The 14736-nt window shown below is 43.8% G+C and overlaps 1 protein-coding gene and 1 long non-coding RNA gene across 9 annotated transcripts in view; one reads left to right on the top strand and one right to left on the bottom strand.

Moving 5' to 3' along the window:
* LOC310680777 overlaps window positions 1–14736 on the bottom strand; it is a 446371-nt gene that overhangs the window by 74560 nt on the left and 357075 nt on the right. The gene's annotated exons all lie outside the window — the stretch shown is intronic.
* The window catches only part of CDH4 (cadherin 4), an 811352-nt gene that overhangs the window by 467101 nt on the left and 329515 nt on the right, over window positions 1–14736 (top strand). Inside the window, exon 1 of one of the 8 annotated variants that reach the window (XM_083447289.1) lies at window positions 9321–9372. The exons of the other annotated variants lie outside the window; for them this stretch is intronic. Within the exon in view, the coding sequence (XP_083303415.1) occupies window positions 9330–9372 (43 nt within the window). The 5' untranslated portion in view covers window positions 9321–9329. Of the gene's footprint in view, window positions 1–9320; window positions 9373–14736 lie in introns of those variants that run through there. 8 annotated transcript variants of the gene reach the window in all.

Genomic DNA, 14736 nt, shown 5'->3' with positions numbered 1-14736 from the left:
ACCAGATTCCCTAAAGTAACCAGGACATAAACAGATACATACAGCTGTTCATATGACTATAAAAATGCTTGTACATTGCTACTTACAAAATTATGCTGCAGTAATATTGCATCACATGGGGCTTGACTCTCTTATATGTTATTTATGTATAATATATTGCGTATAATTTTGCATATAATTAGTCGGGCTTTTAAAATAAAATAAAAATGGCAGCTCAAAATTAAGTGGGTTCTTGATGAAAGAGGTGGTCCAATGCAGGAAAGGCTCAATCAGGAACAAAATTCTGTGCAGAAATCCTTTAAAAGCAGTTTCCTCCTCCATCCCTAATTGGGTCACCGTAATGCTTTCTCTTATGATCTCAGATGCAAGTCTATATTAGATATTTCTGGTCCCTGCAGTTAAAACAATAGGCCACAGGTGGTTCAATTTCTTATTAGCAGCACAGGACCTATTGTTCTCAGCCTTGGAGCTGGTACAACCTAGTTTAATCGAAGCGTGCTTTATGATAACAGCTGCACTTTATCATGCTATTTGTATCCCATGCATTGGTTTTAGCTTCATTTGAATAAATATCCAAATCTAAATCATGGTCCTGTTTTGCAAACCCGTTACATATCAGGCAAATATTGTTTAATAACTCCGGAAAAAATTGGTGAGCCAAAGAATGATCTTCTCAGACCATCAGCATAATGTCCGCTATTGACTTTTCCAAAAGAGAAAAATTGACTTGAGACAAAGTTGATGTGTAAACTGCCTTGTTTTGCCCTAAGTACTTTTCTGTTTGCATGTAAGGCTAATCGTATTCATTAGAAAGCTTCTGGCATGCAGTTTACTAAACAGATATTGACGAAGGCAGAAGATTCATTGACTCGAGAGTAAGAGAGCTTAACCAAGGAGATATAATTGGTTAAATTTCTTCCAGATTTTCAATAGTCTTGATTAGAAAGGAGTAAACATAGCAGTTCTTCACATCTCCTAAGCAAATGTGCTTTACCAGTCGAGAGCTGGAGTTGTGCATTCCCTATCTATATATATCCAAGAGCTTAGATTGTCCATTTACAAGCACGGCAAGGAAGCTGTCCAACCATAGCAAGGAGCATGTTTTAGGCTGGATGAGGATTTGAGAGACAGCAGTGGAGCTGTCCAGCCAGAAACTGCAGCTGAAGTCTGTTGTTATTTAGTCATTTAGTTGTGTCCGACTCTTTGCGACCCCATGGACCAGAGCACACCATGCACTCCTGTCTTCCACTGCCTCCCGCAGTTTGGTCAAACTCATGCTGGTAGCTTCGAGAACACTGTCCAACCATCTCGTCCTCTGTCGTCCCCTTCTCCTTGTGCCCTCCATCTTTCCCAACATCAGGGTCTTTTCCAGCGAGTCTTCTCTTCTCATGAGGTGGCCAAAGTATTGGAGCCTCAGCTTCACAATCTGTCCTTCCAGTGAGCACTCAGGGCTGATTTCCTTCAGAATGGATACGTTTGATCTTCTTGCAGTCCATGGGACTCTCAAGAGTCTCCTCCAGCACCATAATTCAAAAGCATCAATTCTATAGCTGAAGTCTAGACACAAGCAGATGTTGCATAAGGATGCTGCCTTATACTGAACCAGACCATTGGTCCATCTGGTTCAGTATTGTCTGCACTGGCTGGCAGCAGCCCTTCAATATTTCACACAGAGATCTCTCCTAGCCATACCTGGAGATGCCAGGAATTGAACCTGGAACTATGGCTGATGTTGTTGGGTCCCATGATAGTTATACCAGGGTGGTTACTTATTTATTATTACTTATCTATCCTACCTTTCCTCCAAGGAGCTCAGTGTGGTGTACTGCTTCTCTCCCTCCCCATTTCCTCCTCACTACAACCCTGTGAGGTAGACTAGGTTAAAAGAAAGTTTCTGGTCCAAGGTCACCCCATGAGCTTTGATGCTGAGTTGGGATTTGAGCCCTAGTCTCTAGCACTCTGAGTGCTTTGCTGTGTTGACTCAGTTGGTATCTGGACTTATTACAGGTTCTATTGGCCCTTGTGTTTGTTTCTCTGAGTCTGGTTCACCCTGTGGCCTATTTTTTTGTGAGGAGCTGCTTTAGGGTAGGAGACTACAGTGGTACCTCGGGTTAAGTACTTAATTCATTCCGGAGGTCCGTACTTAATCTGAAACTGTTCTTAACCTGAAGCACCTCTTTAGCTAATGGGGCCTCCCGCTGCTGCCGTGCTGCTAGAGCACAATTTCTGTTCTCATCCTGAAGCAAAGTTCTTAACCTGAAGCACTATTTCTGGGTTAGCGGAGTCTGTAACCTGAAGCGTATGTAACCTGAAGCGTATGTAACCCGAGGTACCACTGTATCTAGAAACCAAGCCTTATAAGGAACAGTTGAAGGAGCTGGGTATGTTTAGCATGGAAAAGAGGAGACTGGGAGGAGAGATGATAGCCATCTTCAAATGTCTCAAGGGCTGTCGCATGGAGAAATCTTGTTTTCTCCCGCCCCAGAAGGTACCAATGGCTTCAAATGACAAGGAAGGAGATTCCGACTAAACACCAGGAAGAACTTTCTGACAGTGAGAGCTGTTCGACAGTGGAATGGACTCCCTCAGAAGGTGGTGGGCTCTCCTTCCTTGGAGGTTTTTAAGCAGAGGTTGGATGGCCATCTGTCATGGATGCTTTAGCTGAGATTCCTGCATCACAGTGGGTTTCACTAGATGACCCTGTCCCTTCCAACTCTGCAATTTTATGATTCTACCTGTAGACAAGAACAGTTTTTACCACCCATAGAGTATGAAAGAGATATCACTTTTTCCAGCTTGTGTTTTGAGTGGTGTTGACTGGAAGCTAAAGGGGACAATAAGTGGTGTATAATTTATTTATTTACTTACTTACTTACTTACTTATTTTATTTTATTTTTTTTATTTATTTAATTTTATTTATACCCTGCTCTCCCCGGCCAAGACCGGGCTCAGGGTGGCTAACATCAGGTATAAAAAACAATTGATTAAAATACAACTTAAAAACAAGATTAAAATGCTACTTAAAATGCAGCCTCATTTCAGTGGAAGCCCAGATCAAAAACTGTTTGGGGGGAGAAAACGTCAAATCTTCACCAAGGCCAAATATCCAGACTGGTGCTACGTGGGCCAGAAAAGCCAGGGAAGTCCCCAAATATGGGTTCCATCACAGAAGGGAAAGGAAAGAGGGGGAGGGGATCAGGCTGGTCCTAAACCAAAGGCCAGGTGGAACAACTCTGTCTTACAGGCCCTGCGGAAAGAAATCAGATCCCGCAGGGCCCTGGTCTCATGAGGCAGAGCGTTCTTTCATTTTATCTTCTGGGTCCGTCCTGTAGTAGATTCCTGCTTGGGATTAGACTGGTCTTGCTGATCTGGTGGCAGGGAAGGGCAGGTCCAGTTCTCCATGGTTGAGTGGGGCACCCTGTGACTTCTCCACCAATGCCTGCCTTCCAGCTGTGCGGTGGCAAGCCCTGGCCTTTCAAGATCAGCCTCTGCAAATGTAAATTGCAGCTAGTTGGGGAAAATGGAGAAGGAGAAACACTGTAGGTAAGTGGCAGAGTATCTGTCCCAGGTCCAGTGCCTGACATCTCCAGGTAAGGGCTGGAAAAACCCACTGTCTAAAACCCTAGAGAGTTGCTACTAGTCAGTTCAGTCAATGCTGAGCTAAATGACTCAGCCTAAGACAGCCTCCTATGTGATGTGGATCACAGATTTTATCGGCTGCATCCTTTCACTGCATCTTTACTCTCCTCCATCACCCGGATGTCATATCGGTAGCCATTGGCATATTGCTGAGACACTTTGTGGGTTGGTGGTTTTCCCACAACCTGATGGGCCTGCAATAATAAACAAAAAGGTTCTTTTTTTACACTGGTGCTAAACTGCAAATATACCGTATTTTTCCGTGTATAAGACTATATTTTTTCCTAAATTTTTGAAGTTTAAAATAAGGGGTGATCTTATACACAGATAGCGCACAGTGCATTTTCTTAATTTTGAGTCACAAAAATTTGAGTCACATGGAAAAATACAGTAATAGCCTATTGCTGACTCAATAGTTTTTGTGTTAAGAGAAAAAAGAGGAAGCCAGGAGATGATTGCCAACTAGTTTTCCAAGTGCAATAATAAAAAAAAAACCCAACCACCAAGATTCTACCTGCAAGAAGGGTGCATTTAGAGGTGATAAAAATTTCATGGAGCTAAATGTGTTCTCCCAGGCAAAAGCAGAGCTAAATCCTATCCTTTGAGTTTTTGTGTCTTCCGTTAAACTCTACATCATTAGCTCTTTGTAATCCGTACAATCCAATCCCAGGAGAGTGGCAGGGAACTAAATGTCTTGTGTTTACTTACAAAATAAAAGCCTTCTGCTTCTACTGGAATGAGTATCACTTAATGCAGGCGCTGGGTTGCATCACAGGCTGGGTGAGCAGATACATGGCTGAAAGTGGGGGGCTGTGTAGGCTCAATTTTTTCCCAAGACAGAATAAGGAAGCAGGCCTTCTTTGGAGAAGGCTTAGAATAGTAGAATTGTGGAGTTGGAAAGTATTTGAAGGGTCATCTAGTCCTACCCCCCCCCCTGCAATACAGGAAACATGGCTCCTTGCACCTCGTTTTTGTGATGTACCGTATTTTTCCGGCTAGAAGACGCCTCCATGTATAAGATGCCTCCTATTTGGGGGGACTCAGATTTAAGAAAATGGGGGGAGATGTCCGCCGTGTATAACAGTGTTCCCCAACCTTGGGCCTCCAGCTGTTTTTGGACTACAATTCCCATCATCCTTGACCACTGGTCTTGCTAGCGAGGGATGATGAGATGATGTAGTCCAAAAACAGCTGGAGGCCCAAGGTTGGGGAACACTGGTGTATAAGACGCACCCAAATTTTGGACATTATTTTTTAGGGGGGAAACCTAGTCTTATACATGGAAAAATACGGTATGTTTCCCCATTCTGTATATTCAACCTATCATAATTCTAGTTCAGCATTCCAATTCTCCTGTGAGTTTGAATAACCACTGATCCAACATTCCCCACCCGGATCATTTTTACTTCTCCCTCTCGCTTTCTTTTTAAAAGAAAAATACAGAAGGTCATAGGATCATAGAATTTAAAGACCTCCAAGGAAGGAGAGGCCACAACCTCCCGAGGGAGACCATTCCACTGTCATTTTTTATTTTTTTAAAAATAATATTTATTAAATATTTTACAGTTATAGAAAGAAAGACAATAAAGAAAAACAATACATAAATTCAACAAACAGTACATCGACAATAAAAAAATATGATACAACAATACAACAAAAACAAAACAAAGACATTTAAACACACATCCAAATTTCATATCTATATCTTTCATTCGCTTATTTCCTCGACTTCCTCACACCTCCCTTTTTTGTATTCTAGTTCAAATTTGCTAATTCAACAAATCCTTTCCCTCTTCTTCAATTTTTTATTCTATCATTTGTCCTAACATAATTTAATTTTAAATTTTCCACTTTAACACATTAACAATTAATATTCATATAATTCTTGATAACCCTTCTGCTAAAGCCATATAACTTCATTCCAATATTCTCCTGGCATTCATTAATTTTGCAATATTTCTGTAAATATACTTTAAATTTTTTCCAATCTTCCTCCATCGACTCTTCTCCCTGGTCTCGGATTCTGCCAGTCATTTCCGCCATTTCCATATAGTCCATCAGCTTCATCTGCCATTCTTCCTGGGTGGGTAGCTCTTGTGTCTTCCAATACTTTACTTTCCACTGTCAAATGATGGGTCTCCTACCCCTTTCTCATCTCATTGCACACTGAGAGAGCACCCTACAGTGAACCTAGCTTGTTTATTATTTATTTATTTATTTATTTATTTATTTATTTATTTATGCTGCTTATTTCAATGGATTCAAGGAAGATTGGGAGAACTCAGGCTCATTGTTCATGCCTGTTCTAGCAAACTATGATATACCTGACCTGGAACATCAGTTCTAAAGCGGGTCAGCATACAGTGGCTATGTGACCTTCCTTACAGATATCAGTCCTCTATTTGAAGAGTTGTCAGAGGACAGCCTTCTGTTTAATGGAGCAATTCATTTAAAGGACTAACATGCCAAGTCCAGATAAAAAATAAAGAACTCTGAGAAGGGAGAGGAAGAAAGGCCTTAAACTGCCCGTCAGCAGTTAGTACCTGGGCAGCAGATGGAGCAGCACACATGCCATATTATGGGATGTATCGTATTTGTATTAAACTTATAGTCAACATTTATAAATTTTGTGTATACACCCATAAATTAGCACTTGCAAATCTGTGTCCCCCCCTTTTTTTTTGCTGATGTGAATTTATCATATTTATATTTCACAACAAGTATATACCGTTTGATTAGAATACAGCCTACAAAAAGAATAAAACAATAAAATTATTGGTGAAGAACCATAAAAACAACTATTTAAGATCTTCAAAAGGATAATTAAAATCACCAAAAAGCTAAAACCAGATTAAACCACATGGCATTTTCTACATGTCTAATCAGAAAGGTTTTTAAAGGTAAAGGTAAAGGTACCCCTGCCCATACGGGCCAGTCTTGACAGACTCTAGGGTTGTGCGCCCATCTCACTCAAAGAGGCCAAGGGCCAGCGCTGTCCGAAGACACTTCCGGGTCACGTGGCCAGCGTGACATTGCTGCTCTGGCGAGCCAGAGCTGCACACGGAAACGCCGTTTACCTTCCCGCTAATAAGCGGTCCCTATTTATCTACTTGCACCCGGAGGTGCTTTCGAACCGCTAGGTTGGCAGGTGCTGGGACCGAACAACGGGAGCGCACCCCGCCACGGGGATTCGAACCGCTGACCTTTCAATCGGCAAGCCCTAGGCGCTGAGGCTTTAACCCACAGCGCCATCCGCGTCCCTGAAAGGTTTTTACCAGGTGCTAAAAAGAGTACTGTGAAGGCGCTGAACTGATTTCATTAGGCAGGGAGTTCCAAGGATGGCTGTCTAAGTGCAGGGTGCCAACTTGAATCAAATATGGGGGAGCAGGTAAGCCCAGCCCCACATAATCGATCACATGATGCTTTGCACGAACACTATTTGAATGGCAACGCCTATCAATTTTGGGTGGCTCAGCTCCCTCAAATATTTTATTGGGAGGGTGAAGACCCCTTGGCCCCTAGGGGTTGGCTCCTATGTCTATGTGGGGTAGGACCTCTTCCACAGGGCCTGTAAAACAGAGTTATTCCGCCTGGCTTTCAACTTGAACTTAGCCTGATCTTTTATTCCCCTTCCTCCCCCCCTCCCCTTTTTATGAAGATTACCCGCTGTGGGATCCCACAGCTAATTCCTCCCTGGTCTCCTTGTTGGCCCAAATAGGGCTAATTTAGCCAGCTAGCCCTGGTGATCATCTAATGTTTATCGGATGGATTTCCCCCCAAATTGGTTGTTGAATTCTGAATTTATTGTTATTCACGTTTTATGCTGTTTTTTGTTGCATCAATTAAGTGTTTTAAATTTGTTGTTAGCTGCCCTGAGCCCTGTTTTCTGAACCGGGAAGGGCGGGGTATCAATAAAAAAAATATATTATTATAATTTATTATTAAATATTTGGAACTGGCTGTTAGCTTGGTAGAATGAATGCTTCAAAAAGGATTGATTCAGAAATGCACAGCTATGGAAAGGCTGTGTTCTTCCGCACGCTTCTTGAATGCAACATGCGGCACATGAGCGAATTCGCTGGACTGCTCAATTCGTCACCTGGGATGCCCTCCCCCAATTCGACACCCGCCCTCCCTTCACAGAGCAAGCAATTAAAAATGATGAGGGTAAAGGGTTAAACCGAAAACTCCTGCTAATGAAGGTACTATGCCTTCTTTCTCTCTGGTGGGCATTTGATGCGCCTTCTGGCATAAGCTTCTGATAAGCATCAGTGAAGCGTTCCACAGGCTGATACGCACATATATTTTTAAACACGGTTTCCCCTCTCCCCAACCCCCATGTAAAATGGATAAAATGCAAAGCTCCGCTGTTTATCTCGAACCCTAATTACAGACGCCGCAGCCTTTGAACGCTAACTGTCTACAGTGGTTCGTGAGACTTTAGGCTGGTCAAAGGAACGTAGATCTGAGTCTGGGGAGATCTGAGCTTTGAGTAAAGGCAGCCATATCCCGCCCCCCGCCCCCTTTCTTCTTTTATTCAAAAGTCGCTTCCCTTGCAAATTGCAGCCATTCTCAGCTTTCTAAATAGAATTATGCCGTTGTAATAGGTCCTTGTAGGTCATGCAGCCCAATCTCCTGTCCGGAGCAAGAGTTAGAGCGCAGGATGCAAACCCAACATCCCCTAAAGCCAGGAGGAAAGTAGTTTCACTGACATCCCGTGATTTAGAAGAAGTGTTTACACCCATTAAGACTGATTGCTAGCTTTCTTTTCAAGGCAAGCTATTGCGTTTATTACAAGCAGTGGCGTAGCGTGGGGGATGCAGGGGGGGGGGGGCGGCCGCACCGGGCGCAACATCTGGGGGGGTGCTCACACTCGCAGCTCTCTGCCCCTACCTGGCTCACTCACTCTCTCTCACTGCAGTGCTGGCTGTGCGAATCCGATCCAAGCCGCCGGGTCGCCGCCCACTGTGGTGGGGAGGGTGCCAGGCGTGCGGTGCGGTGCGGAGAGAGAGCGAGGGACGATCTGGGGGAGGGACAGTGCAGCGGGGGGGGGGGTGTGCAAATTACTTGCCTTGCCCCGGGTTAGGGGGCGCAAATTACTTGCCTTGCCCCGGGTACTGACAACCCACGCTACGCCACTGATTACAAGGGCTAGCCCCGGGGCTTTAGCTCATAAGAAGCAGTGTCTACACCAGGTAATAATAAATAATAAATTTTTATTTATACCCCGCCCTTCCCGGTTCAAAAAACCAGGCTCAGGGCAGCTAATAACAAATTTAAAACACTTAATTAATGCAACAACAAACATTATAAAATACAATATGAAACGTGAATAACAATAAATTCAGAATTCAAAAATCAGTTTAGGGGGGAAATCCATCCAATAAGCATTAGATGATCACCAGGGTTAGCTGGCTAAATTAGTCCAATTTGGGCCAGCGAGGAGACCAGGGGAGAATTAGGTGTGGGATCCCAGAGCTGGTAATCTTCATAAAAAGGGGAGGGGGAGGGATGGAAGGGGAATAAAAGATCAAGGTAAGTTCAAGTTGAAAGCCAGGCGGAATAGCTCTGTCTTACAGGCCCTGCGGAAGGAAGTTAAATCCTGCAGGGCCCTGGTCTCATGGGACAGAGCATGACAGAGCAGGGCCCTGGTCTCATGGGACAAACGTCTCAGCTCCTGCTCTGCAAAATGAGCATGAAGGTTCTCAGTTGCAGCAAGGCAGTATTTCGAAGTAAGTGAAGCAATGCACATTGCTATCTAAAGAGGGAGCCCCCCTCCTTCAGACCGCAGAGTCTAGAATTAAGTTTAAAATTATCTAATTGCACAAATGTCACAGCAGGGATCAGACCCAAAGTTCCTTGCACCTGAGTGCTATCCCAGGCATAAGAGAGATGCCTGGCTCCTGTTGCCAGAGTCCAAGCCTCAAACGTGGACGCATCTGTCAGTTTTGGTTATCCTCTGTTTCTCATTTTTTGCAATCTTACGTTCAGCTCCTCCGATTCGAAAACTTTTTTAAAAGCCCTCATTGAAAGTTGTGTGCATTTGCCTGTTTATTTCCCCCAACATTTGTGCAAGCATCGTCCCCTGATATGATGCATTCTGACATTATTTTCACAAATAGACACTCTGTGTGTGCATGCGCACACATGCACAATTTCCCCTAGCATATGGCATTTTTGTACACATTGTTGTTCTCTCTGGAGAACAGTGTTGCAAACTTCCAAGTGCAACTCCTGATGGGCAGGTGCATGTTGGTGCATTTATTGTTTGGGGAAATCCAAATTAGATAGGTTCATACTAAAATGCAAACTGAACCAGTTTCTCCCCCATCTCTATTTGAGTCTGCGACACCTTGCAAAGATACAGAAAAAGAGCCAGACCAGGTTTGGGTAAAATCCCTTGTAGCTTTTGTTTGTTTGTTTTGCAATATAATTTGGAATAGTTCCAAGAGCAGGTTGTCGATCTTTGTATCCTCTACTGCGTACCCTCCAAATGTCCTGATTTTCCAGTGACAGTCCCAGAATTATGAAAGCCACCCTGGCTTCTGATATGATCCCAGAGTGTCCCTGTTTCCCAGCCAGTGCTGCTGCCGCCGAGCCCCCCAGGAGGACGAACCGGTGCTTCTCTTGAGCAACAGCGGCTGCGATCTTGTTGCCAACTGACACTCAAAATTATGTGGCTGCTGGACATGTTGGATCCTAATTGGGCTAATTTTTTTATTATTGTTGTTGTGGAGTGTTGTGTTTTTAGTCCAATCCTGTTGGTGCTGTTGGAGGGAGTGACGAATGATGCTACAAGAGTCAGGGAGCCCTTTTCATGCACATGTGGATCAGCACCCCAAAATCTACAGGAAATTGGTCCTTTCCCTCCACAGCTGATCTTCGAAGCTGTTGAGTGCAGTCGGGAAACCCAGCGCTTTGATTTTTGCAACCTGTGTTTAAAATAGTCCAAAGAACTGACAGACAAGTTTAATGGTAACATACCGTTTCCTGAATGTACAGGTTTAGAAAGGGGTCCAAAAATGCTTATTTCACCTAGTCCATAGAAACCAATCTTTTCCTCTCTCTCCTCCCCCCCCAGCGTCAGAGGTGGGAGGCATTGATTGTGGGGGCGGAAATGTCAAGACTGAGATGCTTTGCACGTCGCAGGTGTACGAGATCATTTTCACATGCCAAATGGCAATAAAAAGGTGAAAGCAAAGGCTGCGGTGGGGTGGAATTCGCTTCACGGAACAAAACAGCGAAGCACCTTTTCCCCTCCTGGGTTTTTGGAATAAACTGTAATTAAATTGAGCAAGCTGTGACAGTGAAATTGCTTAAAACCTAATTCTCCCACAGTAATTGCATAGATACCCCCACTAACAACCACCCCACAAAAAAAACCTAGGACATTATCCATCGTTGTTTATCAGTCAAATGTGACACTTGCTCTTGGCTTGGCTTGTCATTTCCACCCCTCTGTAGGTGACAGTTCCAAAGGCATCTGCCTACCCAATAAATGAATGAATGTTCGCATCTACAGATATTTCAATGTGTTCAAACAAATGGGCTGTGGGAGATTATCTTCATCAGCACAAAAAAATGGGTTCTTCAGACCCATTCTAAGAGGAGTACAATCTACTTCATTAAAGTGGACTTGCTTTACTCCACTCTTGTAAATATTTGCAAGGTGGGGGGGGGGGATGCTGGAGGAGCCTAGGAACAGCAGTAAGAAGTATTTCGAATTGCTGATAGGTTTTTAACATCATGAGAGTGCATAGCTTTCTGCAACCTGCGAGTGCACGCTGGGAGAGGGCTAATGGTGGCATGAAATGACAGCAATATAAAACATTCAGAAATGCATGCTCTGAAGTAAGCATCCCAACAATGCTGGCAGCAGACAAGAAAAAGAAAGAGCTGGGACTTTGTTCTCTTCTCAACACACATACACACACATACACCTTGAGCAAATGAAAAGGTCTCTGCTTGATGCCAGAAAATGGTGGGCTAAACACAAAAGGAGATCTCCAACAGTGACCATCTGCTGATGGAAGAGAATCCATATCCAGAAGGGAATAAAAGCAATTTGCAGCAATGCCCCCTGCAGCAACCCACACTCTCCCTAAACCTGCTTCGGAGGGTTCCTCAACCCTCTGGAGTAGAATTAAAGGGGTACAGTTTTGATGAAAGGGTAGCGAAAATACAGCTGAGAAGCTCAAATCACATATATGACTGGCACACTTTCTTGGAAATTAAACCCAATGTCCAGATTTTAATATTCAAAAAACTTTTCTTGCAGAAACTTAAAGGTGAATTAAAACATAATATTTACATGCTTCTCCAAGCATGGGCTCACTGTCTCTTCTTTTAACTTCCAAACAACTGTATTTTCCTCTCTTTCCGGAGCTCAGCACTTTCACCTTTCTGTATCTCAATTATATGTGTTGCAGCTCCTATGAGATATTTCCATTTTTACCTTCTCCGACAGCTTTGCTCTCTTTTTTCAGGCAGAGAAGGAGCACTCCAACACTCAATTCAACTTAGCAGTGTTCACAGTGGATTCTTAAAGACAGTCATCTTGCTTCACATAAGTCTCTCCTTCACTAGATACCCCCCATGTGATCAACATTAGCCAATCCCATGAGAACTCTCTAGAATTCAGTTACCAACCGATCAGATTTAAACACATAGTAATACATAGAAGCATTAACAATTTCAATGAATTAAATTCCAGTACTTAACATACAGAGCACTGCGGGGGTGGGGGGAGTAGCTGAAAATTATCCCCCTCCCTCTGTGGGTTAAACCACAGAGCCTAGGGCTTGCCGATCGGAAGGTCGGCGGTTCAAATCCCTGTGACGGGGTGAGCTCCCATTGCTCGGTCCCTGCTCCTGCCAACCTAGCAATTCGAAAGCACGTCAAAGTGCAAGTAGATCAATAGATACCACTCCGGTGGGAAGGTAAACAGTGTTTCCGTGCGCTGCTCTGGTTCACCAGAAGTGGCTTAGTCATGCTGGCCACATGACCCAGAAGCTATACGCCAGCTCCCTCAGCCAATAAAGCAAGATGAGCGCCGCAACCCCAGAGTCGGCCACGACTGGACCTAATGGTCAGGGGTCCCTTTACCTTTACTCTTATGCTGCTGTGTTTCCTTCTAGCAGGTGAAAGTTGCCATCTGATGCCATCCATATCTGGAAATAACATATAGACTCCCAAAGAGAGAACCAGTCAAAAACAGCTAGACTCAACCTCTGGACCCTAGTTGAGGTTGGGGCAAATGAAATGAGGCCTTGTCCCATGGAAAATGCTTCTCCAGCAATGCTCATGACTTTAGAAACTATTGTCTGTTCCTGCTCTTAGTCTAGAAGATATCACTTATGTCTGCCATTAAAATGAGCCAGAAGAGAGTAATCTAAAAATATATGCACTAGTCTGTGTCTAGTCTTCATTCAATGCATCTGCAATTCAAATGCCAAAACTATCTTTTAACTGTCGCTAGAGACCTAGTCTACTCACACCATACTACTGGTTGTAGCAAGGCTTATTTAAAAGAAAGGGGGGGGGAGTCAAGTTAAAAACACAACAAAAGTATAACATTAAAATATTACAGTATCAAATATATACAAAAAATATTCAGACTGAGTCCCCAAACTATGTATAAATCATTGAAGCAAGCTGAAGCTGCAAATCATCTTGAGACTGTCCATTTGAGAGTAAATGTTTTAAAAACAAGTTATTCTCTTGGATGTTACCAGGCAGTTTTGCAAGTCAAAGTGAACCTGCGAGATGGCTTTCAGAGTAAAAAACGGTGGATTAAAAAAGATAGTAGCCAAATGCATTTAACCCCAGTACCTTAGATGCCTCCAGGGTTCAAATCCAGAGCAGCATACATTAACATAAGTATTTGCTGACTAATATATCTTGATTGACTGACCAACATTTATATAAGTCCTCTTTGGGCATCGTGGCAAACATGAATACAATCCTGTGGGCAGGGAGAGTGGAGCTGAACCCATTGTTTCCACCACATGTATTTCATCCCTGACAGCCGAGTCCCACCATGGTCCATGAGTGGAAGAGTCAAAGCAGGTTCTCTGCTCATGCCCTCCATACAATTTAGATGCCCACATGACTGAGCTTCTAAATTGCATAGGGAGTCTACTTACATACCTGAACCTGCTATGGGCCTTTAGCCTATGTATATGGAGCGGCAGCAGGGCCACACCGTTGCACATTCTCCCTAACACACTTAGAATCCCTTGAGGGCATTGGATGCCTGACTGTGGCTATTTTGCCACCATTATAGATATACAGATGGGACACGGGTGGCGCTGTGGGTTAAACCACAGAGCCTAGGACATGTTGATCAGAAGGTTGGCGGTTTGAATCCCCACGACGGGGTGAGCTCCCGTTGCTCAGTCCCTGCTCCTGCCCACTAATAATAATAATAATAATAATAATAATAATAATAATAATTTATTTATACCCCACCCATCTGGCTGGGTTTCCCCAGCCACTCTGGGCGGCTTCCAACTGAATATTAAAAACAATACAGCATTAGACATTAAAAACTTCCACCTAGCAGTTTGAAAGCACGTCAAAGTGCAAGTAGATAAATAGGTACCGCTCTGGCGGGAAGGTAAACGGTGTTTCCGTGCGCTGCTCTGGTTCGCCAGAAGTGGCTTAGTCATGCTGGCCACATGACCCGGAAGCTGTACACTGGCTCCCTCGGCCAATAAAGCGAGATGAGCACCACAACCCCAGAGTCGGCTATGACTGGACCTAATGGTCAGGGGGTCCCTTTACTTTACCTTTATATACAGATATATACAGATATATGCAGAGAGAGAGAAGGGAGGTGGCAAATGTAAAATCTTATCTTCTGCTCATTGGACTAATTGTGAACAGGGTCCTGTAGGTCTGACTCTGTCATTTTAAGGTAAGCTTCCACTAGCCACCTATCTGCCATAGAAAAGCTTTGCCCTTACCCTGCTTTACATGAGAGGGTGTACATCATAGCCCTAGCACTAGCACTGGATGAAGACTACCTCACATAATGGATAAAATATAAAGTTTCTTTCCCACCCACATCAAGGAGCTGTCAACAAGGCAGGTCA

The sequence above is a fragment of the Podarcis tiliguerta genome (genome assembly GCF_965153285.1).
Source record: "Podarcis tiliguerta genome assembly, chromosome: 6".
In the NCBI taxonomy this organism is placed as follows: domain Eukaryota; kingdom Metazoa; phylum Chordata; class Lepidosauria; order Squamata; family Lacertidae; genus Podarcis; species Podarcis tiliguerta.
This window is presented reverse-complemented; position numbering and strand designations above follow the sequence as displayed.